General features: G+C 53.6%; 4 protein-coding genes across 8 annotated transcripts; 1 reads left to right on the top strand and 3 right to left on the bottom strand.

Moving 5' to 3' along the window:
• Nucleotides 1–136: 136 nt before the first annotated feature.
• Nucleotides 137–7,442, bottom strand: thop1 (thimet oligopeptidase 1). Its single transcript, XM_089000609.1, has 13 exons — nucleotides 7,384–7,442; nucleotides 6,254–6,470; nucleotides 4,907–5,166; nucleotides 4,737–4,839; nucleotides 3,894–4,051; nucleotides 2,579–2,714; nucleotides 2,360–2,502; nucleotides 1,401–1,624; nucleotides 1,135–1,336; nucleotides 883–1,069; nucleotides 681–809; nucleotides 448–584; nucleotides 137–370 (listed from the first exon to the last, which is right to left on the bottom strand). The coding sequence occupies exons 1-13, from the start codon at nucleotides 7,393–7,395 to the stop codon at nucleotides 191–193; spliced, it is 2,088 nt and encodes a 695-aa protein (XP_088856735.1). The 5' UTR covers nucleotides 7,396–7,442; the 3' UTR covers nucleotides 137–190.
• A 154-nt stretch (nucleotides 7,443–7,596) lies between these two features.
• Nucleotides 7,597–11,433, bottom strand: reep6 (receptor accessory protein 6). Of its 2 annotated transcripts, XM_089000619.1 has the most exons (6): nucleotides 10,599–11,433; nucleotides 9,751–9,844; nucleotides 9,515–9,653; nucleotides 9,282–9,450; nucleotides 8,823–8,944; nucleotides 7,597–8,727 (listed from the first exon to the last, which is right to left on the bottom strand). In XM_089000619.1, the coding sequence occupies exons 1-6, from the start codon at nucleotides 10,843–10,845 to the stop codon at nucleotides 8,713–8,715; spliced, it is 786 nt and encodes a 261-aa protein (XP_088856745.1). In that variant the 5' UTR covers nucleotides 10,846–11,433; the 3' UTR covers nucleotides 7,597–8,712. The 2 variants fall into 2 exon arrangements, with proteins under 2 accessions (XP_088856745.1, XP_088856744.1); XM_089000618.1 differs by having other exon boundaries at nucleotides 9,282–9,653.
• A 149-nt stretch (nucleotides 11,434–11,582) lies between these two features.
• Nucleotides 11,583–20,481, top strand: LOC148896056 (tetraspanin-33). Of its 3 annotated transcripts, none has more exons than XM_089000617.1 (8): nucleotides 11,583–11,778; nucleotides 11,900–11,957; nucleotides 12,028–12,152; nucleotides 12,220–12,294; nucleotides 13,577–13,672; nucleotides 13,735–13,863; nucleotides 13,945–14,106; nucleotides 19,958–20,481. In XM_089000617.1, exons 1-8 carry the CDS (start codon nucleotides 11,722–11,724, stop codon nucleotides 20,006–20,008), a joined length of 753 nt encoding a protein of 250 aa, XP_088856743.1. In that variant the 5' UTR covers nucleotides 11,583–11,721; the 3' UTR covers nucleotides 20,009–20,481. The 3 variants fall into 3 exon arrangements, with proteins under 3 accessions (XP_088856743.1, XP_088856742.1, XP_088856741.1); XM_089000616.1 differs by lacking the exon at nucleotides 19,958–20,481 and adding an exon at nucleotides 17,769–17,976; XM_089000615.1 differs by lacking the exon at nucleotides 19,958–20,481 and adding an exon at nucleotides 14,898–15,233 and having other exon boundaries at nucleotides 11,587–11,778.
• Nucleotides 15,389–21,576, bottom strand: slc1a8a (solute carrier family 1 member 8a). 2 transcript variants are annotated; one of them, XM_089000612.1, is made up of 10 exons: nucleotides 21,118–21,576; nucleotides 20,015–20,094; nucleotides 18,808–19,023; nucleotides 18,629–18,671; nucleotides 18,363–18,570; nucleotides 18,185–18,284; nucleotides 17,857–18,090; nucleotides 16,682–17,011; nucleotides 16,512–16,614; nucleotides 15,389–15,933 (listed from the first exon to the last, which is right to left on the bottom strand). In XM_089000612.1, the coding sequence occupies exons 1-10, from the start codon at nucleotides 21,370–21,372 to the stop codon at nucleotides 15,805–15,807; spliced, it is 1,698 nt and encodes a 565-aa protein (XP_088856738.1). In that variant the 5' UTR covers nucleotides 21,373–21,576; the 3' UTR covers nucleotides 15,389–15,804. The 2 variants fall into 2 exon arrangements, with proteins under 2 accessions (XP_088856738.1, XP_088856736.1); XM_089000610.1 differs by having other exon boundaries at nucleotides 18,185–18,570.
• Between the last annotated feature and the right edge of the window lie 37 nt (nucleotides 21,577–21,613).

Raw genomic sequence — 21,613 nt, 5'->3', positions numbered from 1 at the left:
AAAACAAACCTAAGTATGTTTGCACGCAATCCGCCATATGGAGCTCCGCCCCTTGCGTTCCAATCGAGAGGCGTTCAATGAACCTCGGTTTCACTGAAACGACGCCAAGCGAAAAGGATGCATCCAAAGGCAGCAGTTGTAGTTTGATTGGCTTTTATTGATTGATTGATTGATTGGCATTGTGGCGGTCTCAGCAGGGGCAGGGCCTTCCGGGCCTTCCGGGCCTTCCGGGCTCCAGGTTGAGAGGCAGGCCCTTGCTGACGAGGAACGCTTCCTGTTTGGGTTCGCGGCCCAGGAACTTCCTCAACATGTCCGCCGCGTCCGCCGAGCCGCCGGGACCCAGGATGCATCGGCGGTAGTCCAGGCCCACCTGCACACGCACGGACAAAGGCCGCCGACGGCGCTTTGGGACCTCCGGTCGGGCATTTTCCTCGTTGCGGCGCTCACCTCCGGGTTCGTGACCCCTTCCCGCTTGAAGCGCGCGTAGAACATGTCGGCGGAGAAGACCTCGCTCCACAGGTAGCCGTAGTACTGCGCGTCGTAGCCGTCCGACAAATGGCCGAACGTGGCCGGCATGTTGGTGCCTGAGGACGCCGACGGGGTCCGTCAAAGTCCCGCGGCCTCGACCTTTGACCCCGCCACGGCGATCAAAGCCCGAAAGGGGACCGGCGTCGACTCACCGGGCGACGCCGGAATGCCGAGCACGTCCCGGCAGAGTCGCGCGTACTCGTCGGCGGCGTCCAGCCCGCCGCGGGTGTGCAGCGCCTGATCCAGCTTGGCCAAAACGATCTGCCGCAGGTTGAAGAGTCCTGCGCGGGGGGGGGGGCACAGGCGGCGCCGTGGTTTGGCGTGCGGCGGAAGGGCGGCGGCGGAAGGACTCACCTGTGTTGGCCAAACGAGACTTGATGAGTTTGTCCAGGAGCTCCTCGGGGATGGGCTCCCGCGTGCGGTAGTGCGCCGACATCCTGCGCAGGGGTTCCTTCTCCCACACCCAGTTCTCCAGCATCTGGGACGGCGCCTCCACAAAGTCGCGCTCCACGTGGGTGCCGCTGAACATGGCGTAGTCCGCCTGCGCGCCGGACGGGAGTCAAGCGCGCGCACACGCTCGCGAGCCGGCGGCCGCGGATCTCTGACCTGCGCGCACAGCTGATGCATGACGTGTCCGAACTCGTGGAAGTAGGTCTCCACCTCGTCGTGCTGCAGCAGCGAGGGGGCGGCGCCCGCGGCCTTGCTGAAGTTGGCCACCATGGCCGCCACCGCCGTCTGGCGCCGCCCGTCGGGCAGCAGGCAGCCCGGCTGGAGGCCGAAGCAGGCCGCGTGCCCGTATTTGCCCTCCCTGCGGGGGGGGGCGCTGGCGGTGAGCGCGCCGGACGACCTTCGACCCCGCCGCGGGCGCTCACCTGGGGTGGAGGTCCAGGTAGAACTGGCCCAGCAGATGGCCCCGGGCCGGGTCCCGGACCGAGTAGACCTTGACGTCGGGGTGCCACGCGGGGGCGCCGTCCAGCAGCTGGAAGCTAAGACCCAGCAGCTCCTGGTAGATGTCCAGGAGGCCCCGGGTCACCACGTCCATGGGGAAGAACTCCTTCAGGAGGTTCTGGTCCACCGCGTACTGGTTCTCCTCCACCTGCCCGTCCGCCACACTCAATGTGGCAATTTGCCTTTGCCCCCGCTACCCATTTCTTTCTTTTTGTTTTTATTAGCAATGAAGAAATTAGCCACATGTAGCATTTTAACATAGTTAGCATGTTTTGCTGAGAAAACTGATGGAGATTCGGGGCACTATGTATTTGGCCATCTGTTAGCTATCGATCCAGCTAGCTGGCTAGCTATTGGCTGTCTATTGGCTAGCTAGCTGGCCATCTAATAGCTAGCTTTTTATTTATTTGAGTTATTCCTGGTTGAATGTTGCCGTCCTGTGATTGTAAAGTGACCTCGACGGTTTTGAAAGGCGCTTAGAAATTAAATGGATTATTATTATTATTATTAGCTATCTAGCTAACTGGCTGGCTATCTGTTAGCTATCTATCCAGCTATTAGCTAGCTAGCTGGGTAGCTGGCTCTCTATTGGTTATCTGTCTAGCTGTTGACTATCTAATAGCTAGCTGGCTGCTTAGCTGGGTATATATTAGCTATGTATAGGCTAGCTAGCTAGCTATCTGTTGGCTATCTAATAGCTAGCTGGCTCGCTATTTGAGTTACTCGCGGGTTAAGTGAATGCTGGCGCGTGTGGCTGCCGCAGCTCATCCGCAGAAAAACTGATCCTGTGACTGTAAAGTGACCTTAAGACTTTTGAAAGGTGCTTAGAAATGAAATGGATTCTTCTTCTTCTGATGCTAAAGCAGCGGCGGCGGCGGCTAACCTGCGTCATGAAGTATCGCGTGTCCCAGGCGTGAAGCTGGCCGTCGAAGGGCAGCGCTCGCTTGCGGCACTCGTCCTCCTTCAGCTTGAGGAGGAGCGAGCGCTCGTCGTCGCCCAACGGCTTCAGCTTGCGGTACAGCTCCTCTGAGGAGAGCCACGTTAGCCGGACCGTTAGCCGCAGGGGGGGGGGGGGGGGGGGGGGGGGGGGGGGGGTGCTCACCCAGGAAGGCGGCCACCCGCTTGGCCGACTTGGCCATGTTCATCTCCAGCACAAAGTCGGCGTGGGTGGGGAAGCCCAGGAGGGAACTCTTGCGCCCTCGCAGCTCCACCATCTCCTTCAGGATGGCCGAGTTCTCCTGGGGGGGGCGACAAAGCGTCAAGGAGGGACGAGCGGTCGTCGGAAAGGCGCGAGGGATGGGAATCGCGGCTCTTTACAGAGAGCCCAATCTTTTGGCTCGGCTCACTAAAAAGATTTGGCTCTTTTGGCTCCCAAACGGCTCCTCAGGTTGTTTGTTTTTTCTTGCTTGAATTAATTAACGACCAAAATATCATGTAAAATTATGGCTGACAATGGCGATACCGCCGACCCTTGACCCCCTCGACACCTTCCCCTTGGTTTGTCGCCCTAAGCGCGAGTGATGGGAATTCTTTTTAGAGAGCCAGATCTTTTGGGCTTGGCTCACTAAAAAGGTTCCGGCTCTTTTGGCTCCCAAATGGCTCCTCAGGTTTTTTTTGGGCTTAAATTAATTAACTACCAAAAAAATCCTGTCAAATGATGTGAAAAACGAATTACTCATGTCAAAAATACACAATATCACATATTTTTATTGATATGGCTTGATTTGTATGTGCACGTATTAGCGGATGTTAGCGGATGCTAACTTTGCCTTTCCCTGTGGTGACTCTGGTCTGATGATCAGCTGTCACTCATTTGCTTTTCATATTCATAATGCTATCATAACAACTAGTATAAAACATCATCAGTGAATAACAACAGCATAATGTAATCACATTTGTCCATCTGTCTACCCTAACCCCCTCGCCCCTTCTCCTCATTGCTGCGTGTGTCTGTAATTCTCCCCTCCCTCCTCTACCACGGATATCGACCAATCACGAGCGGCTTTAACCGAAGACCGGGGGCGGGGAGTAGAGGACAAAAAAAGTTGGCTCCCATTTGCGGCTCCTTATTAGGAGCCGACTCTCTTGGTTCACTTCAGAGATCCGGCTCTAAGAATCGGCTCATTCGCGAACGACACATCACTATGAGACAGTCGTGATGGGACTTGTGGCTCTTTTCAGAGCCGTTTCTTTTGGCTCGACTCACTAGAAAGAAACGGCTCTTTTGGCTCCCCAGTTTGTTTGTGTTTGTTGTTGCTTAAATTAATTAAGTACCAAAATATCATGGGTGCTTATTAGGAAGCGGCTCTCTTGGTTAACTTCCGAGATCCGTCTCTAAGAACCGGCTCGTTGGCGAAGGACACATGACTGGACAACGGCGTGGACGGCGGCGTGGACGGCGTGGACGGCCTGCTCACCTCCTTGCAGCGCGAGTTGAAGGCCTCCTCCAGCTTCCGGCGGGTCTCGGGCACAAAGCACTTTTTCATGGCGGGGAAGTAGTGCGGGTACTTCAGGGTCACCTTCAGCTTGTCGCCATCTTGGTCCAGCGCGCTCACAAAGTCTTCCGGCAGGCCGCCTGAGGAACGCCACAAATAAGAAGAAGAAGAAGAAGAAGAAGAAGAAGAATCATCATCCATTTCATTTATAAGCACCTTTCAAACCTCTCAAGGTCACTTTACAGTCACGGGATCAGTTTTTCTATAGGTGAGCAGCAGCCACACGCACCAGCGTTCACTCAACCCGGAAGTCACTCAAATAGATAGAAAGCTAGCTCGCCAGCTCCTAGACAGTTAATAGCTAGCTAGCCATTTAGGTAGCTAGCTAGACAGCTCATAGATAGTGAATATCAAATACGTAACAACAAGAATAATTAATAATCCATTTGATTTCTAAGCGCCTTTCAAAATTCTCACGGTCACTTTACAGTCTCAGGATCAGTGTTTTTGTGGGTGAGCAGCGGCAGGCACATGCGCCAGCGTTCACTCAACCCGGGAGTAACTCAAATAGAGAGAAAGCCAGCTATCAGATAGTTAATCGATAGCTAGCTAGCTAGTATATAGCCTGCTATCTATCTAGCTAGCTTGCTAATATATAACCCGCTAGATAGCCAGGTAATGTATAGCTTGCCAGCTATCAGCAAATAGTAATAATCCATTTGATTTCTTAGCGCCTTTCAAAACTCTCAAGGTCACTTTCCAGTCAGGGGATCATTTTTCTATAGGTAAGCAGCGGCAGCCACACGCTGGCGTCTCGGCACCCACCCAGTTGTTCCCTGCTGAAGGACAAGCTGCTGGTGTCCTCGTTCAGGTTCTTGTTGAAGTCGATGCACAAGTTGCTCAAGGCCTTCTTGATGCGCTTGATCTCCTTCAAAAGGCAAACGGGGGCGTGGTCAGCAAGGGCCGGCCCACCTTGGCCCCGCCCCCTCCCGCACCTCCCGCGTGTCCTCGGGGAGGTGCAGGCCGTTGCGCCGGCCCAAGCGCAGCAGGCGCTCCACGTAGCGGCGCGACTCGGCGGGCAGGCCGGCGTAGTCGCCGGCCTTCTGGTGGAGCGCCGCGATCCTCAGGTAGACGTCCTCCCGCATGCTCATCTCCACGTCAAAGTCCGACAGGCGCTTGTCGGCGAGCGTGCTGGCCTCTCGCACGTCCTTGCTGGGGGAAACGTGCTGAGGGAAGTCCAGCGCGTTCCGCTGCACTGGAAAGCCACACGGGGGACGCTCCGTTAGCCGCCGTAGCATCATCATCATCATCATCATCATCATCATCATCATCATCCATTTGATTGAAAACTCTCAACGTCACTTGACAGTCACAGGATCAGTTCTTTACTGTGGGTGAGCAGCGGCAGCCACGTTAGCCACCGGTTTTGGGCCAAAGCGCTGACGCGGCCCATCTTTGGAGGGCAAACGCCGACTCGGCGTTCCGACGCGCCGCCACAATGGCCGCCTGACAAAAGCAGCATTTGGTGCGTTTGCGTCGACGCAGCGTTCCCAAATGTCAAGGCCGGATGCGCGCCCCTCCCCCGTCAACCGTTTGGAGGTGCCCCGTCGCTATCCGGAGCGGTGAAAAATCACCTTTCAAAACTCTCAAGGTCACTTTACATCTATTTGCCATCCATTAGATCGCTAGCTAGCTTTCTATCTATTTGAGTTACTTTGGGGTTGAGTGAACGCTGGCGCGTGTGGCTGTCGCTGCTCACCCACAGAAAAAAACGTATCCCGTGACTGTAAAGTGACCTTGAGAGTTTTGAAAGGCGCTTGGAAATCAAATGGATTATTATTATTTACACTCACAGGATACGTTTCTCTGCGGGTGAGCAGTGGCAGTCACACACGCCAGCATTCACTCAACCTGGAAATAACTCAAATAGATAGAAAGCTAGCTAGCCATCCAGAGCTAATAGATAGCAAATAGCGAGCAGAAGATAATAATAACACTAATAATAATCCATTTAATTTCTAAGCGCCTTTCAAATCTCTCAAGTTCACTTTACAGTCACAGGATACCTTTTTTTCTGTGGGTGAGCAGCGACAGCCACACGCGCCAGCGTTCACTCAACCCGGAATAACTCAAATCGATAGAAAGCTATCTAGCTAGTCAATCGATAGCCAACGGATACCTAGCTAGATAGCCAGCCAGCTAGATAGTGAATAGATAGCGAGCTAGCTAGATAGATAGGTAGCCAGCCAGAGCTAATATGTTAGGGCCGGCTGAAATTGGGATAAGGTTCGACAAGGTCCGTCAACGGCGAAAAATGGGACGGTTTGGGCGATGCCACGCACCCGTGTAGACCACTTCCACGTCGGCCAGCGCCCGGGCGGTGTTGTGGAAGGTGACGGCGTCCAAGTCCAGGGCCCCCACGTCGTCGTAAACCTTCTTGGTGTCGGCAATCAGCGCGTCGGCCATCTGGACGATCTGCTCGGCGCTCAGGTCCCATCGCAGGCGGTTGGCCGGGCAAACGCCGCCGCCGCCCGTCGCCTCACCTGCAAGTCGGCCACCCGACGGAATTCAACAGTAACTCGAGCCTCGGGCCAGATTTGGACCCCGGACCTTGACTTGGACACCATTGCGCTCCAGACACGAGTGATGGGAATTCCGGCTCTTTTCAGAGAGCCGGCTCTTTGGGCTCAGCTCCCAAATGGCTCCTCAGTTTGTTTGTTTTTTTTTGTTGCGTAAATTAATTAACTACCAAAAATCATGTAAAATGATGTGAAAAACGAATTTCTCATGTAAATAAATACACTATATCAAATATTTTTTTTTTATGGCTTGATTTCTACGTGCACAGTTAGCGGATGCCAACTTTGCCTTTCCCTGTGGTGACTCTGGTCGGATGATCAGCTGTCACTCAATTCACCTTTCATTGTAAAAATATCATAATTGAATAATAATAACCGCAGACTGTAAAAAAATGTCCACCTGTCTACCCTTCTCTTCACTGCTGTGTGTATCTATAATTCTCCCCTCCCTCCTCTACCACGGATATCGACCAATCACGTGCGGATTTAACCGAAGACCGGGGTATAGAGGACAAAAACGTTGGCTCTCATTTCCGGCTCCTTATTAGGAACCGGCTCTCTTCGTTCACTTCGGAGATCCGGCTCGTTCGGCAACGACACATCACTCCTAGACAGAAAGCGTTCCCGAACGAGCCGTCGAACCATTTGGGCCGCGAGCGTGAAACGTGCACTTTCACAAGCCGCCGCCGTTGCCGACCAAATGAAAGCCAAAGCCGGAAAAAAGTATTTCGCCGACCTTTGACGTCGGTCGGCCCGTTTGCTAGAGGGGGATCGAGTGCGCGCAGCCGCTAGCTCGATCGAGCAGCTAGCCCTCGGCGTTAGCTTCTCGCCAGTTTGAGGAGCGGACGGGCGACGCCGCTTCGAGGTCCCCCGAGACAAGTCGCTCGCTCACCTGTAGGACTCATGTCGACGTCTCGCTAGCAGTTCCTCGCCGGGTGCCGGTCGCAAGTCCAGCTCGTCGCTTCGGGGCCACAGAACAAGCTCGGGCGGAAAAGCCGGGAAGGGAGGCCGGGGGCATCCGGTGGAAACTTTCAAAATAAAACGAGGCCCTCGGACACTCGTTGACGAAATGCGGATTCTGGCCGCCGTTTGACGGCTACGCGGACGACGCTGTGTTATTGGCGTGTTATTGTCACGGCCGACTTTCCAACGTGTTTATCGCCGCTTACAAAGTATTTGAATTCCGATTACAAATTACCAATGCTCTTATTTTTTCAGGCGACCGGAAACAGAGAAAAGCGCCTTTCCGCTTTTTCATAGTCAAGTGAAACTTGTACACCTTCTCTTGTGCTTCCGGTTTCGAGCTACGTTCGCGTGAATCGTCGCGATTGCTTTCAAATATGATCAAGAATCACCTCTTTATTCATTTTTCACCAATTTCAAAAAAGGCAAACGATTTGACCGCTGTCACAGATTCACGACAAAAAAGGACATAAATCATCAGAATTTATCCGCGTGTATGTGCGTGTGCGTGCGTCATAACTTGTAGCAAATGTAAGAGAATAAATACGTACACTGTAATTCAAATGCATCCAGCAAGAATTGGTCAAAGAGCTCGTAACAGCCCATCAATGTTGACACAATGACGTCCGTTTAATAATAATAATAATATATTTCATTTGTAAGCGCCTTTCAAAACCCGAATGTTACAATACAATAGAGTGATACCTCAGCTCACGAACTTGTTTCCCAGAAAGTCTGTGTAAGGCGAAAAGTTCGTCTTCCAAACATTTATTTCGCATAAGAAACCATTAAAAGCAGAATAATCCGTTCCCAGGTCCCCATCAAACATCATTTTCTACTGAATAAGCCTTCAACATTGACCTTATTTTATGAATAATAGATGTTCTATTGGATTGTCATGAAAGAAATAAACTGTCCTGTATAATTTTGCACTTGTTGAGTGAATTCAACCTTGCGGGGAAAGACTGCTATTCGGAATGGGGGGTACAATATTTATTGTATTCCACTCCCCTCCCTCCCAAAAAAAGCTCAGAACTTGATGCGTACGCATCATGACAAACACCCAAACTTCTCTAATTAGGAATAAAGTGCATGACGTCAAACATGAAGAGCATTTTCAAATTGGCCTGACCTGTTCTGAGCAAATCAGGGGGAGGGTTTAGGGGGGGGGGGGGGTTCTGTTGGGAGGGGGTCCAATGTGCAGCTGCTTCTTCTCCTCGGGACCAGGTCGCTCCTCCTCCTGCTTGCTGAACTGCTCGTCAACCCAAGAAAGGCTGAAACGGGAGTTGAGGGTTTCATTCCGAGAACTTGCTGGCGCTTTTTGAAGGCTCGGACTTTGGGGACTTTGGGGGCTTTGGACAGTACTCACCTGTCGCTCTTCACGTGGAGGAGACGCCATTTTTCTTCTCTCTGCGCTTTCTCCGTTGGCGCTGGGCAGACCTTTTGTTTGGGGCGACACCAAGGCTTTGTTCCTCACCAGGGTGGACAAAACTGAACGGACGACAGCAGAGTACAGAAGCAATGAGGACCGTCCGTGGTTGAGGACGGTGACAAAAACCAGGCCCTAAAGGCATTCCCATTGAGCCAAAGTGGTGTTCAAGTGGTCCCCATGAGACCGCTGCTGACTTTATCGACTACAATTTGTCAATTCCAGCGCGCTGCTCCCTCCCCGGCTGCTTTTTCGGGGATCCGCCACCATCGCCACTTGCAAACCGCGACACTCGGTTGAATCTGGGCGGGCACGGCTTGACGTGGAAGCGATTCACGCTGGCGTTGACTCGGGTCCGGACCGAAACGCTTGGGTTTTGGGCGCGGGGCGTTGCGATACCTTCCCTGGTGAGGTTCTCGGCCGCGCTCATGGCCTTCCCGCTGAGGTCGCTGACCATGTCGTCCACGGTGGCTTGGTGACGGAGGAAAACGGGGCGGACCACTCGGTCGTAGAGGACCCGGGATCCGTTCCAGGCCACCGGGGCCATGCACCACAACAGGAACAGACACTGCGGCCCAGGAGAAAAGGGCAGCAAAGTTGGCAAAGTCCGAGGAGGGCGGCAGGGGGGCTACCTTAAAGGCGTAGTAGAAGGGGAACCAGTAGAGGAAAATGTCCGAGAAGAACTCCCCCAGGCTGAAGACTCCGTAGACCACCCAGTAGGTCAGCCATTTGGTGTCGTCTTCTTTGCAGGGACTCTCGATGGCTTTGACTCTGCAGACAACGGACCGCGTCTACGGAAGCTTCCGACGCTACCGAATCAAAGGTCCTCCTGTTCTAGTCTAGACGGAGGAGCTCCCGCGGGACTCACGAGTAGTACGCCGGGTAGACGAAACCAATCAGGTTGCAGAGCAGGGAGGCGCCGTAACCGTAGACCAGGTAGAATCCCGTCACCGAGACGGCACCTGAGGGGAGGCCAGAAGGACGCAACGATGCAACGATCATCTCGACGCCTGGCTGATAGTGATGGCAATTGCGGCTCTTTTCACAGAGCCGGTTCTTTTGGCTCGGCTCACTAAAAAGATCCGGCTCTTTTGGCTCCCATTTGGCTCCTCATTTTTGTTGTTGCTTAAATTAATGAACTACCAAAAAAATCCTGTCAAATGATGTGAAAATGATGTTACAGTATATCCAATATTTTGATTGATATGGTTTGATTTCCATGTGCACAGAGTGAGCGGATGCTAACTTTCACTTTCCCTGTGGTGACTGGTGTGATGATCAGCTGTCACTCATTTGCTTTTAATATTCATAATGCTATCATAGCAACTAGTCAAAAATATCATCATTGAATAATAATAACAGCATGATGTAATAGCATTTGTCCATCTGTCCACCCCCCCTTCTCCTCACTGCTGCGTGTGTCTATAATTCCCCCTCCCTCCTCTACCACGGATATCGACCAATCACGTGCGGCTTTAACCGAAGACCGGGGAATAGAGGACCAAAAAACCGTTGGCTCCCATTTCCGGGTCCTTGTTAGGAACCGGCTCTCTTTGGTCACTTCAGAGAACCGACTGTAAGAACCGGGTCGTTGGCGAATGACACATCACTACTAGCTTAGCCTTCCAAGACAACAAGTGTCGTGCGCCTCGGTCCCCAGCAGATTACGGAAATCCTCTTGGGATCTCGGCACGCGCGCGAAGCACGATGGCGTACCGGCGGCGAGGATCTTCTTCTTGACTCCCGTCTTTTCTTCGACTTTCCCCAGGAAGTCGGTGACGACGTTCTTTTCGTTGAGGAACCTCTCGGCTCGTTCTTTGGCCGCAGACAGGAAGCCGAGCAGGCCCATGTCCCGGACGTCCTGGATGAAGACCGGCGAGCGGCTCAGGATGAAGTAGAACCCGATTAAACCCTCAAACACCTGCTGCGCCGGAGAGGGGGGGCGGAGGGGGGAGTCGCTCATTGGCCAAAGACCGCGTCACGCGTCGCCAGAGCGAGGCGGAGCGAAGCGTCGAGTCCTTCTAAGTGCCAGCTAAACAGCTGATAGCTAGCCAGCTAGCTAATGGATAGCCAAATAGCCAACAGCCAGCTAGCTAGACAGCTAACAGTTAGCTCGCTAGCTAGCTAATGGATAGCTAATACAACATCTTTTGCATACAAAGAGAACTAAATCCAAAACAAAGTCACAAGAAGAGTCCAAAGTATCCAAGTAAAACCACAACTGAAGCAAATGAGCAACAGGTGTGCAGCTGCAAGAACAGCCCTCCAGCGCCACCTGCTGTTCACAAACAGAAACTTGGCAGTCTGATGGGATTTGGTGACTCTCCCGGTCGCGCCGAGGGTTTTCGCAAGAAAGGTGGACGCCGTCGCGGAGTCTCCGAGCCGAGACCAGCGGGCTCGAGGACAGTTTGTGCCACCAGGGTCCCTCCCAGCCCTGCCCTGCCCCCCCTGCCCCTTCCCACTGCCACAATTACCAAAACTCTGAGTACACGTTGTCGTATCATACTGAAGTCTATTTTTTTTTCTGCGAGACCTCGCTTCAACCTGCATTACGACACTACCTCACTTTACGTTCAGAAAGGACATGTCTTGTCTGTTGTCAATCGTCTGTCTTTTTAGCCACGTTGCACACGGCGGGATGTTTGGCGTCCGACAGATTTGAAGGCGTCTGTCTCCCTTTCATTGAAAAGAGGAAAGTAGAGTCGCCGCCCCCGATCGACGTTCGCGCGAGCTGGAATGCGGAGCAGGCCGCCACACGCGTGGCGGCCTCCGCCCCGAACCTCCGTCGCACTCCTCGTCGGGATCCGACCGACCGACCGACCGGACCTCGTCCGCGGACATGCGAGGCTACCGCGCCGTCAAGTACTTGTTGTTCATCTCCTGCTACGTCTTGTGGGTCAGTTGCGCGCACCTTTTGCATTCTTCTCTGTCGGCGGCGAGGGCCACGCCCACAAAGGGCCTTTCTGACGGCTGGCCGCCGACCGAGTGGCGTCCGCTGAGGTTCTTCTCCGCTTCAGGTGCTGAGCGCCGTCCTGATGGCGGTGGGGGTCTACGCCAAGGTGGCCAAGGAGAAAGGTGAGCGCAGCGCCGCGCCGGACCCGGCGCCAATGAGCAAAGCCGTCAAAAGCGCCGCCTGCGCGTCTAGACGTGGTGGACACTCTGACGTTGGACCCGGCGCTGATCCTGACGGTCGCGGGCGCCCTGACCTTCGTCGTCGCCTTCCTGGGGTGCTTGGGGGCGCTGCGCAACGCCGCCTGCCCGCTCAAGACGGTAAAGACGTCGACGGGCCGAGGGAACGGCGGCCCGAGCTGACCGGGCTCGTTCTTCCGCCTGGCAGTTTGCCTCCATCCTGGCGCTGTTGCTCGTCCTGCAGCTGAGCGCGGCCGTCGCCGCCTTCCTTTTCACCGATGCGGTAAGACCCCCCCGTGGGTGGACCGACGGCGGGCTCCAGATTTGCAACCGGTGTTTGATTGATTGATTGATTGATTGATTGATGCCAAACCGCCTCTTGAAGTCAGCTAAACGTCAGCGAGCAAGTAGTGATGGGAATGCCGGCTCTTTTGGCTCGGCTCGCGAAAAAGATCCGGCTCTTTTGGCTCCCAAATGGCTCTTCAGGTTTTTTTTGTTGCTTAAATTACTTAACGACTAAAAATCATGTAAAATGACGTGAACAACAAATTACTCATGTCAAAAATACACGATATCAAATACGTCTGTGTAAGCTCTCAGTCGTACAGGAGTGGTCCATCGATGAGAAGGATTCTTCAGGCGTTATCTGTACAAATTTGAAGGTTTATATATCAAATACTTTGATTGATATGTCCACTGACTTTTAGTGATGTGTCATTTGCAAACGACACAAAAGTGAAGAGAGCCGGTTCCTAACAAAGAGCAGGAAATGGGAACAGACTTTTTTCTCCTCTATTCCCCGCCCCCGGTCTTCAGTTAAAGCCGCATGTGATTGGTCGATATCCGTGGTAGAGGAGGGCGGGGAGAATAACAGACACGCAGCAGTGAGTAGGGGGGGGGGGGGGGGTTAGGGTATACAGGTGGACAAATTTTATTACATTATGCTGTTATTATTCAATTTTATATTTTTACTAGTTGGTATGATAGCATTATTCATATGAAATGAGTGACAGCTGATCATCCGACCACAGGGAAAGTCAAAGCTAGCATCCACTCACAGTGCACATAGAAATCAAGCCATATCAATAAAAATATTTGATATTGTGTATTTGTTACACAAGTAATTCGTTTTCACATCATTTTACCTGATTTTTTTGGTAGTTAATTAGTTTCAGCAAAAAACAAACAAACAAACAAACAAACTGAGGAGTCATTTGGGAGCTGAAAGAGCCGGATCTTTTTAGTGAGCTGATCCAAAAGAACCGGCTCTCTGAAAAGAGCCGCAATTCCCATCACTACTTCTCACTGCTGCGTGTGTCTGTAATTCTCCTCTCCCTCCTCTACCACGGATCTTGACCAATCATGTGCGGCTTTAAGCGAAGACCGGGGCGGGGGAAAAAAAAGTCAGCTCCCGGCTCTTTGTTAGGAGCCAGCTCTCTTGATTCACTGCTCTAAGAACCGGCTCGTTCGCGAACAACGCATCACTAGTGCACATGTGGTGGTGGAGATGGGGGCAGGGGGGGGTGCTCTTTGACCTCTGACACGAGAAGAACTTTGTTGTGGAGGTGATGGAGCGGACGCAGCGTCTGATGATGAAAAGCGTCGTCGGCTATCGAGAGGACCGCGACCTGGAGAACGCCATCGACTTTGTCCAGAAGAAGGTGCGGTGGGCGGGGCCTCGGGGGAGGGGCGGTCCGTTTGACACCCGCGCTCGTCCCGGTAGTTCCGCTGCTGCGGCGTGGGCGACTACAAGGACTGGTCGCGGAACGTCTACTTTGAGTGCTCCGACGCCAACCCCAGTTTGGAGGCCTGCGGCGTCCCCTTCTCCTGCTGCGTCGTCCCCGACAACCAGGTCGGCCTCAGTCTCCGTCGCTGGCCCGCGTCGCGCGCTTCTCGGTCCTCACGCCGCTAACGCCCTCGCCACCCTCGCCAGTCGGTGCCCAACACCATGTGCGGCTTCGGGACGCAGCGGGAGGAGCGCCCGCTGGTCCGGCGCCACATCTTCCCGGACGGATGCTTGGACAAGATGGCGGCGTGGCTCAAGCAACACGGCACAATGGCGGGCGGCGTAGTCGGCGGCCTGCTGCTCCTGCAGGTGAGCCCGATGCTTCCTCGCCAGATCCCACCGCGTTGGGCTGGCTGGCTGGGCGCTAGCTATTAGCTATCTATTCGCTAGCTATTAGCTATCTATTCGCTCGCTATTAGCTATCTATTCGCTCGCTGTTAGCTATCTATTTGTTCGCTACTGGCTGTCTATTTGCTCGCTATTAGCTATCTATTCACTAGCTATGACCTATCTATTCGCTAGCTATTAGCTATCTATTCGCTCGCTATTAGCTATCTATTCGCTCGCTATTAGCTATCTATTTGTTCGCTACTGGCTGTCTATTTGCTCGCTATGACCTATCTATTCGCTCGCTATTAGCTATCTATTTGTTCGCTACTGGCTGTCTATTTGCTCGCTATTAGCTATCTATTCACTAGCTATGACCTATCTATTCGCTAGCTATTAGCTATTTATTTGCAAGCTATATCTATTTTCTGGCTATTAGCTATCTATTCACTGGCTATTAACTATCTATTCGCTTGCTATTAGCTATCTATTCGCTCACTATTAGCTGTTTATTCGCTATCTATTTGCTAGCTATTAGCTACCTATTCACTAGCTATTAGCTACCTATTCGTTAGCTAGCTAGCTTGCTATCTATTTGAGTTACTTCCGGGTTGACTGAACCCTGGCGCGTGTGGCTGCCGCTGCTCACCCACAGAAAAAAACTTATCCTGTGACTGTAAAGTGACCTTGAGAGTTTTGAAAGGCGCTTAGAATTGAAATGAATGATGATGATGATGATGATGATTGACGGCGTCTTCCTGTGGGCTCGTCAGACCTGCTTGATGTCGCTGGCGTGGGCTCAGGTGTGCTGCATCCAGAAAGTGGGGCGTCGGGCGGCGCCGGCAGATGGCGGCGCGTCGTTGCGCCGGAAAGACGCCGTGTGGTTTCCCGCCTTTGCCGACTTTGACCGCCAATGAGAGCGGCGACGAGGCCGGCGGGGGAAAAGAGGCCGGTCCTTCCGTCGGCACAAGCCCCACCCCCTCCCCCCTCCCCCGCCGACTCAAAATATGCGCTCATACATTGATTGGGCTTCCGTGTGTGACTCCGTTTTGATTGACAGGCCGAATCAAGAAGATATTTTGCGCGCAATACAAGACGTTGTTCCAAAATGTTTTCATTCCACATGTCATCATCTGAACTACAAGAAGAGATTCAAAACAAAAAAAAAGTAGAAAATGGAAACCAAAAAAAAACATGGCGGACCGAAGACCCCAACAAGGCACACTTGGTGCGGCGCGCGACCAATCCAAACGCAATCCAAGCGAGCGTTGCCGCGCGAGGCTCTTTGTGGCCCACGCGGCTGTGAAAGAAGAAGCGGGAAGTGGAGCGCTTGAAAGGAAGTTAGAGAGAGACGCGCGCCGGCTTGCCAGCGCTATGTCCGAGGAGATGAACAAAATGGCGCCTACTCACCCTCTGGGGGCAAACGGTCCAGGCGGGCGCTTCTTTGAGACCCCCTGCGCCCATCCAAAAGTGGCCAGAAGGAGCGGCAGCGTAAAATGGCTGCCTCGCGGTAGCGTAAAATGGCTGCCTTGCAACAGTGTAAAATGGCTGCCTCACGGCAGCGTATAATGGCTGCCGCGCGGCTTCAGCTGCCATTTGCGATGCCGGTGCCTAAAATCCAGCGGGGTGACGTGGCGGAAAATTGCGCAAGCGTCTCGATGGCCGCGGTGACGCTTGCGCTCACACTTGGCAGATGTTGTAGTAGACGGTGTGCGCGTGCCTCTCGTCGCCATCCTTGTGCGTGTGCACGTGCGTCATGGGCACGTCCGCGTGCTCGCCGCACTCGTGCGTCCCGTACGACGGAACGCTCTGCGGAAGAAAAAAAAACAAAAAACCACAAAATCAAAGGGAGAAATTGTCACCCGGCACCAAAATGGCAATCACCCGCCCAAAAGCCACGCGGGCATGAGGAGGCGACAACTCTCAAATCTTACTCACTTCTTAGTATTGCGGCAGAGCAGAATATTATATACTTTGTACATTTGCTATCTATTAGCTAGCTAGCTAGCTATCTATTGGCTAGCTAGCTGGCTGGCTGACTATGAGCTATATAGATAGCGAGCTAGCTATCTGGCTAGCTAACTATTGGCTATATAGCTGGCTAGCGATACATTAGTTAGCTTTTTATCTGAGTTACTTCCGGGTTGAGTGAACGCTGGCGCGTGTGGCTGCCGCTGCTCACCCACAGGAATAAACTTATCCTGTGACTGTAAAATGACCTTGAGAGTTTTGAAAGGCGCTTAGAAATCAAATGTATGATGATGATTTTTTTAATTAATATTATTATTGCTCCATTAGCCAAACGCAGAAACGTTTGGTCAATTTAGCGTCAAGCTAACGTCGATGACCTCCCGCCACGCGTGTGGCGACGGCGTTGGCGTGCGTACCTTTCCTTGGCCGCTGAGGGGGAAGTCCTTGCGACACAAGTGGGCGATGATGCCCGCCGCCAAGGCGTCGCCCAGCACGTTGATCATGGTGCGAAATCGGTCCCTGCGCGCAAGCACACGCCCGGGTCACGTGACCGCCCCATTCCGACACGCCGCGCGCGGCCACCTACAGGATCCAATCGATGGCCACGATGAGCGTGATGTCATCGGGGGGCAGGCCCACGGAGGTCAGCACGATCACCATGGTGACCAGGCCGGCCTGAGGGATGCCGGCGGCGCCGATGCTGGCGGCGGTGGCCGTGATGCTGATGGTGACCAGCTGGCCAAAGTCCAGCTCGTAGTCGTTGACCTGCGCGATGAAGATGGCGGCCACGGCCTCGTAGAGCGCCGTGCCGTCCATGTTGATGGTGGCGCCCACGGGCAGCACGAAGCGGGCGATCTGCCGGTCCACGTGGCACTTCTCCAGGAGGCACTTCATGGTGATGGGCAGCGTGGCCGAGCTGGACGCCGCCGCCGCCGCAAAACAAACGCAGGCCACGCCGTCACACGCCGGGAATACTTTCTGCCACTGTCAGTCAATCTATTAGCTATCTGGCTAGCCAGCTATCTAAGACATGAGCTAGCTAGCTATTAGCCATATGACCGTCTAGCTCTCTCTATCTAGCTATCTATTAGTTAGCTAGCTAGCTTTCTATCGGTTGGAGTTACTTCCGTGCTGAGTGAACGCTAGCGCGTGTGGCTGCCGCTGCTCACCCACAGAAAAACTTATCCTGTGACTGTTAATAATAATAATAATTTCATTTTTAAGCACCTTTCAAAACTCTCAAGGTCACGTTAGTCACAGGAGACGTTTTTCTGTGGGTGAGCAGCGGCAGCCACATGCGCCAGCGTTCACTCAATCCAGAATAACTCAAATGGATAGGAAGTTAGCTAGCTAGCTCATAGATAACTCATAGATAGCGAGCTAGCTAGTTAGATAGCAAATAGATAGCTAGCTAGGTCCAGAAATGACTCAAATAGATATAAAGCAATCCAGCTAGTTAATAGAGTGAATAGATAACAAATAGTGAGCTATATAGCTAATAGATAGCTAGCTAGCCAGCCAGATAGCAAAATAGATAGATAGCTAAAGTGACCGTGTGAGTTTTGAAAGGCGCTTATAAATGAAATGTATTCTTATTATTATTATTATCTGGCGTGTGAAAGACCCTGCGCACCCCGCCCACCACCTTTTCCCACCCACCCAACTCCCCTCAGGCAGGCAATCGCACCAAATGGAACGGCGTCTTCTTCCCCCCGTCGCCATCAACTTTCTACGCAGTGACGTTTCATGGCGCTGACTGACCTGGACGAGGTGGCCAAGGCGATGACCAAGGCCTGCAGCAGGCCGCGGATGAACGTGAAGGGGTTCTTCCGGGTCAACAGGAAGTAGAAGAGAGGCAGCAGCACCAGGCCGTGCACAAAGAGGCCCGCCAGGACCGTCACGCCGTACCAGCCCAGCTTGCGGCCCAGGGTGCTCGGGTCCTGCATGTCCAGGATCTTGCCGGCCACCAGGAAGATGATCCCGAACGGGAAGTACCTGAAGGGTGTGGGGGGGGGGGGGGGGGATGCGCGTCAGCCGGTGGCAAGCCGGGCAACCCCGAGGCGGGCAACCCCGGTCCGCAAACGCTCACCACACGGCGGCGTTGATGATCTTCATGACGCACTCGTTGATGCACTGACACACGTTGATCAAGGGGGCGCCGCGCTCGCCCATCCTGCCCAGCAGAAGTCCTGCCGTCCGCACACCCGCACGCACATTCAGGGGTCGGAAAAGGGCGGCAAAGGGCGACCCGGTGCCGCCCGACTCACCCATGGTGGCCGAGAAGATGACGATGCCCAGCACGTTCATCTGCTGGCTGCTCCCCGGACTGGTCTTGTAGGTCACCTCGGGGGGCGGGGTCAGCTCCAGCAGAACCGTGCGACCTTTGCCCTCCGCGTCGCCCGGCACCACGTACGCAAAGTTGGGCGTCGCCGTCCGGGTCGGCGCCTTCAGGATGGGCACCAGGTCCGTCTTGTACTGCGCAAAGCGGAGGGGGTGAGCGCCGCGGGGGGCGGGGCGGGCGACGCCCACTCACCTGCTGGAAGGTGGCCTCGATCAGGTTGGAGGGGACCATGTTCCTGCGGACGCGGCGGGCAGAGGTCAGGGGGCGGGGTCACCGAGATCGACGCCCCCGCCGAAGGCTAAGCGCCCGCGCGGCGGGAGGCTAAAAATAAGGCTAATCGCCTTCACGTGAGCGCCGGGCGGGCCGCTGACCTGATCAGGTCCAGGAGGGCGTCGGCCGAGGTCATGACGGGCCCGCCCCCCAGCCGGTTGCTCTCCACGTCGGTGCCCACGCCCGGCTTGATGATGACCACCAGCACGATGCCCACCACCACCGCTATGAAGGTGGTCCACAGGTAGTAGGTGACCGTCAGCACGCCCATGCGGCAGCACGCGCGAGACTCCATCGACGAAAGGCCCGACATCAGGCTGCAACGCAGCACGCGCGCGTCACTTACTTTCAAAATAAAAGCCATCTGCAATCGTGATGGGAATTCTGGACGGACAGCTCTTTTCAGAGAGACGCTTCTTTTGGCTCGGCTCACTAAAAAGATCCGGCTCTTTTGGCTCCTCACTTTGTTTTCAGTTTTTTTGTTGCTTAAATTAAGTTCCAAAAAAATCATGTCAAATGATGTGAAAAATGAATTAGTCATGTAAAAAAAGAAAAACACAATATCCACGATTTTGACTGATATGGCTTGATTTGTATGTGCACAGAGTTAGCGGACGCTAACTTTGACTTTCCCTGTGGTGACTCTGGTCTGATGATCAGCTGTCACTCATTTGCTTTTCAGATTAATCATACCAACTAGTATAAAACATCATTATTGAATAATAATAACGGCATAATATCATAACATTTGTCCACCTGTCTACCCTACCCTAACCCCCCCTTCTGCTGGGCGTGGCTGTCATTCTCCCCTCCCTCTTCTACCACGGATATTGACGGACATCGATCACGTGTGGCTTTAACCGAAGACCGGGGAATACAGGACAAAAAAAGTTGGCTCCCATTTCCGGCTCCTTATTAGGAACCGGCTCTAAGAACCAGCTCATTCGCAAAAGACACATCACTACTAGCTCGCTATCTATTAGCTATCTAGCTCACTGGCTGGCTGATGAGCTATCAACCTGGCTATCTATTAGCTATATAGCTAAATGGCTAGCTAGCTATGTATTAGCTATCTATGGGCTAGCTAGCTAGCTTTCTATTCATTTAAGTTACTCGCAGGTTGAGTGAACGCTGGCGCGTGCGGCTGTCGATGCTCGCCCACATAAAAACTGGTTCTGAGACTGTAAAGTGACCTTGAGAGTTTTGAAAGGCGCTTAGAAATCAAATGTGTGATTATGCTTATGATTAAAGGCCCTCCCGAGTTTGGACCTGGTCCGGATGGACGAGGAATGTGGACCGTGAGCCTACCTGGAGGTGATGAGCGGCAAGATGAGCATCTTCAGCATCCTCATGAGAAGTTCACCGGGGAAGGAGAAGTAGAGCTTGGCCTGCGTCGGCGACAAACAACTCCATCAAAGGCCAAAGCGAGGAAACCGCGGCCCGCCGCCGCCGCCGCCGCCGCCCTCGCCTTCTGGCCTCAAATCATTTCCTTCCAACATTGGCTTGGATTTGCCTTTATTAGTGTCACAGTGGAGAAATTGCTAACATGGATTCTCTTGCCACCGTTTTAAAATGGCATTTTCTGTGTAGTTCAAGCTCTTGTTTTCTATGTAGAATTGTATTTGATTTATGATAGTATCGTCTATGCTTGTCTGACTGCAAAGTGTCCTTGAGAGCACTTTATTTGCTATCTATTAGCTATGTAGCTGGTTCGCTAGCTATCTAGCGAGCTCTCCATTAGATATCTGGCTGGCTAGCAAGCTAGCTATTAGCTATCTCTTAGTTGGCTAATCAGCTTCCTATGAGTGGATTGAGTGAATACTGGCAGAAAAACTGATCCTGTGACATGTATTATTATTATTATTCTAAAAGGGGCTGCCCGCCTCCATTTCTTCCCCCAATACCTACCATGATGAAATATTTCTGATTTCATTTGGTTTTCTTCCTGACTACTTGATCGGATCAAAAATATTTTGTCACGCAATGAATAAAATGCGGCGGGCACTAGGACCGGCCGGGCATCTCACCCAGCAGGTGCAGGGCAGATGGCAGGGGGCGTGTTGACGTGCAGAATTTAGACTGCAGTTTCAATCATGTCAGATTGTATAGTGCCACTTAGCAGGTTTTTTTGACGACGATACTAGTGCAGCGTGTTCTACCGGAAACAAACACATTTCTTGCTACATACTTGATCTTATCAGTACAGCCAATGCGTGCGTGCGTGCGTGCGTGCATGTCCATTGGCATCCAACTCCAGCCCCCGAACGCCTTCGGGAGGCGGAGGGATCGGGAGCGGTTGGGGCGTGCCTCGCCATTTCGGCTTTTGGGCCTTTCCAAGCGCCGAAACATGGCACCGTCCGTCCGTCCGTCTCAGGCGGGACGGGACGGGACCTCGGCGGCGAGGAGCGTACCTGCGGCGAGAGCTGCGTCCCCCTCAGCGCGAAGCCCAGCGTGCAGCCGCTCAGCACGGCCGCCACCGACAGGGTGAGGAGGCCGTTCCTCTTGGCAAAGTCGCGCAGCGCCCGCCGCGCCCGGCGGCCCGCCGCGCCGCTCAGCCGGGACTTGAGGCGCCGGGCCGGACCTCCCCCGCCATCCGCGGAGAACGAGCGTTCCGAGCGGGCGTCCTCCTCGCCCTCGCCGCCTCCGGCCAGCAGGAGCTCGTCCATGACGGTGGCGGCAAAGACGCGGCGGAGCCGACGGCGTCTCGTGCCGGAGGAGCCGGATTAAGGCGCCGCGGACTTAGCGGCGCTAAGAGGCTTAGCGCCGGGTAGCGCGTTCGCACTCTTCTTCATCTGCCGAGCCGGTCGGGGTCACAGGTCAACCCGCCGCGACCAGCTCCCTCGAAACTCCCACGGCGACAAAAGTGTGATTGACAACCGGCGGCCCCGCCCCCTTTTGGCGGGCGGG

This window comes from Hippocampus bargibanti, linkage group LG07 (assembly GCF_051943395.1).
Source record: "Hippocampus bargibanti isolate YZ-2025 linkage group LG07, ASM5194339v1, whole genome shotgun sequence".
Classification (NCBI taxonomy): domain Eukaryota; kingdom Metazoa; phylum Chordata; class Actinopteri; order Syngnathiformes; family Syngnathidae; genus Hippocampus; species Hippocampus bargibanti.
Note: the sequence above shows the minus strand (reverse complement) of the source record. Positions and strands in the feature narration are given on the sequence as shown.

Bases quoted from the DNA above. Each gene is read 5' to 3' on its own strand.
- thop1 (XM_089000609.1), bottom strand. The intron at 5,167-6,253 runs GTGCGTGGCATC...GTGGCTTTCCAG, and splicing joins CGTGGAAGTGGTCTACACGG to TGCAGCGGAACGCGCTGGAC. The intron at 1,625-2,359 runs GTTAGCCGCCGC...GCGGACGGGCAG, and splicing joins CGCGATACTTCATGACGCAG to GTGGAGGAGAACCAGTACGC.
- LOC148896056 (XM_089000615.1), top strand. From the start codon at position 11,722: ATGCGAGGCTACCGCGCCGTCAAGTACTTGTTGTTCATCTCCTGCTAC. The intron at 12,153-12,219 runs GTAAAGACGTCG...TCCGCCTGGCAG, and splicing joins CCGCCTGCCCGCTCAAGACG to TTTGCCTCCATCCTGGCGCT. The intron at 12,295-13,576 runs GTAAGACCCCCC...TTTGTTGTGGAG, and splicing joins CCTTCCTTTTCACCGATGCG to GTGATGGAGCGGACGCAGCG.
- reep6 (XM_089000618.1), bottom strand. From the start codon at position 10,845: ATGAGCGACTCCCCCCTCCGCCCCCCCTCTCCGGCGCAGCAGGTGTTT. The intron at 9,654-9,750 runs GTGAGTCCCGCG...CGTTGTCTGCAG, and splicing joins GTCTACCCGGCGTACTACTC to AGTCAAAGCCATCGAGAGTC. The intron at 8,945-9,281 runs GTATCGCAACGC...TCGTCCGTTCAG, and splicing joins CGAGAACCTCACCAGGGAAG to TTTTGTCCACCCTGGTGAGG.
- slc1a8a (XM_089000610.1), bottom strand. From the start codon at position 21,372: ATGGACGAGCTCCTGCTGGCCGGAGGCGGCGAGGGCGAGGAGGACGCC. The intron at 20,095-21,117 runs GTACGCTCCTCG...TCGCCGACGCAG, and splicing joins GGACGCAGCTCTCGCCGCAG to GCCAAGCTCTACTTCTCCTT. The intron at 18,672-18,807 runs GTCAGCGGCCCG...CCGCGTCCGCAG, and splicing joins GCCCTCCTGGACCTGATCAG to GAACATGGTCCCCTCCAACC.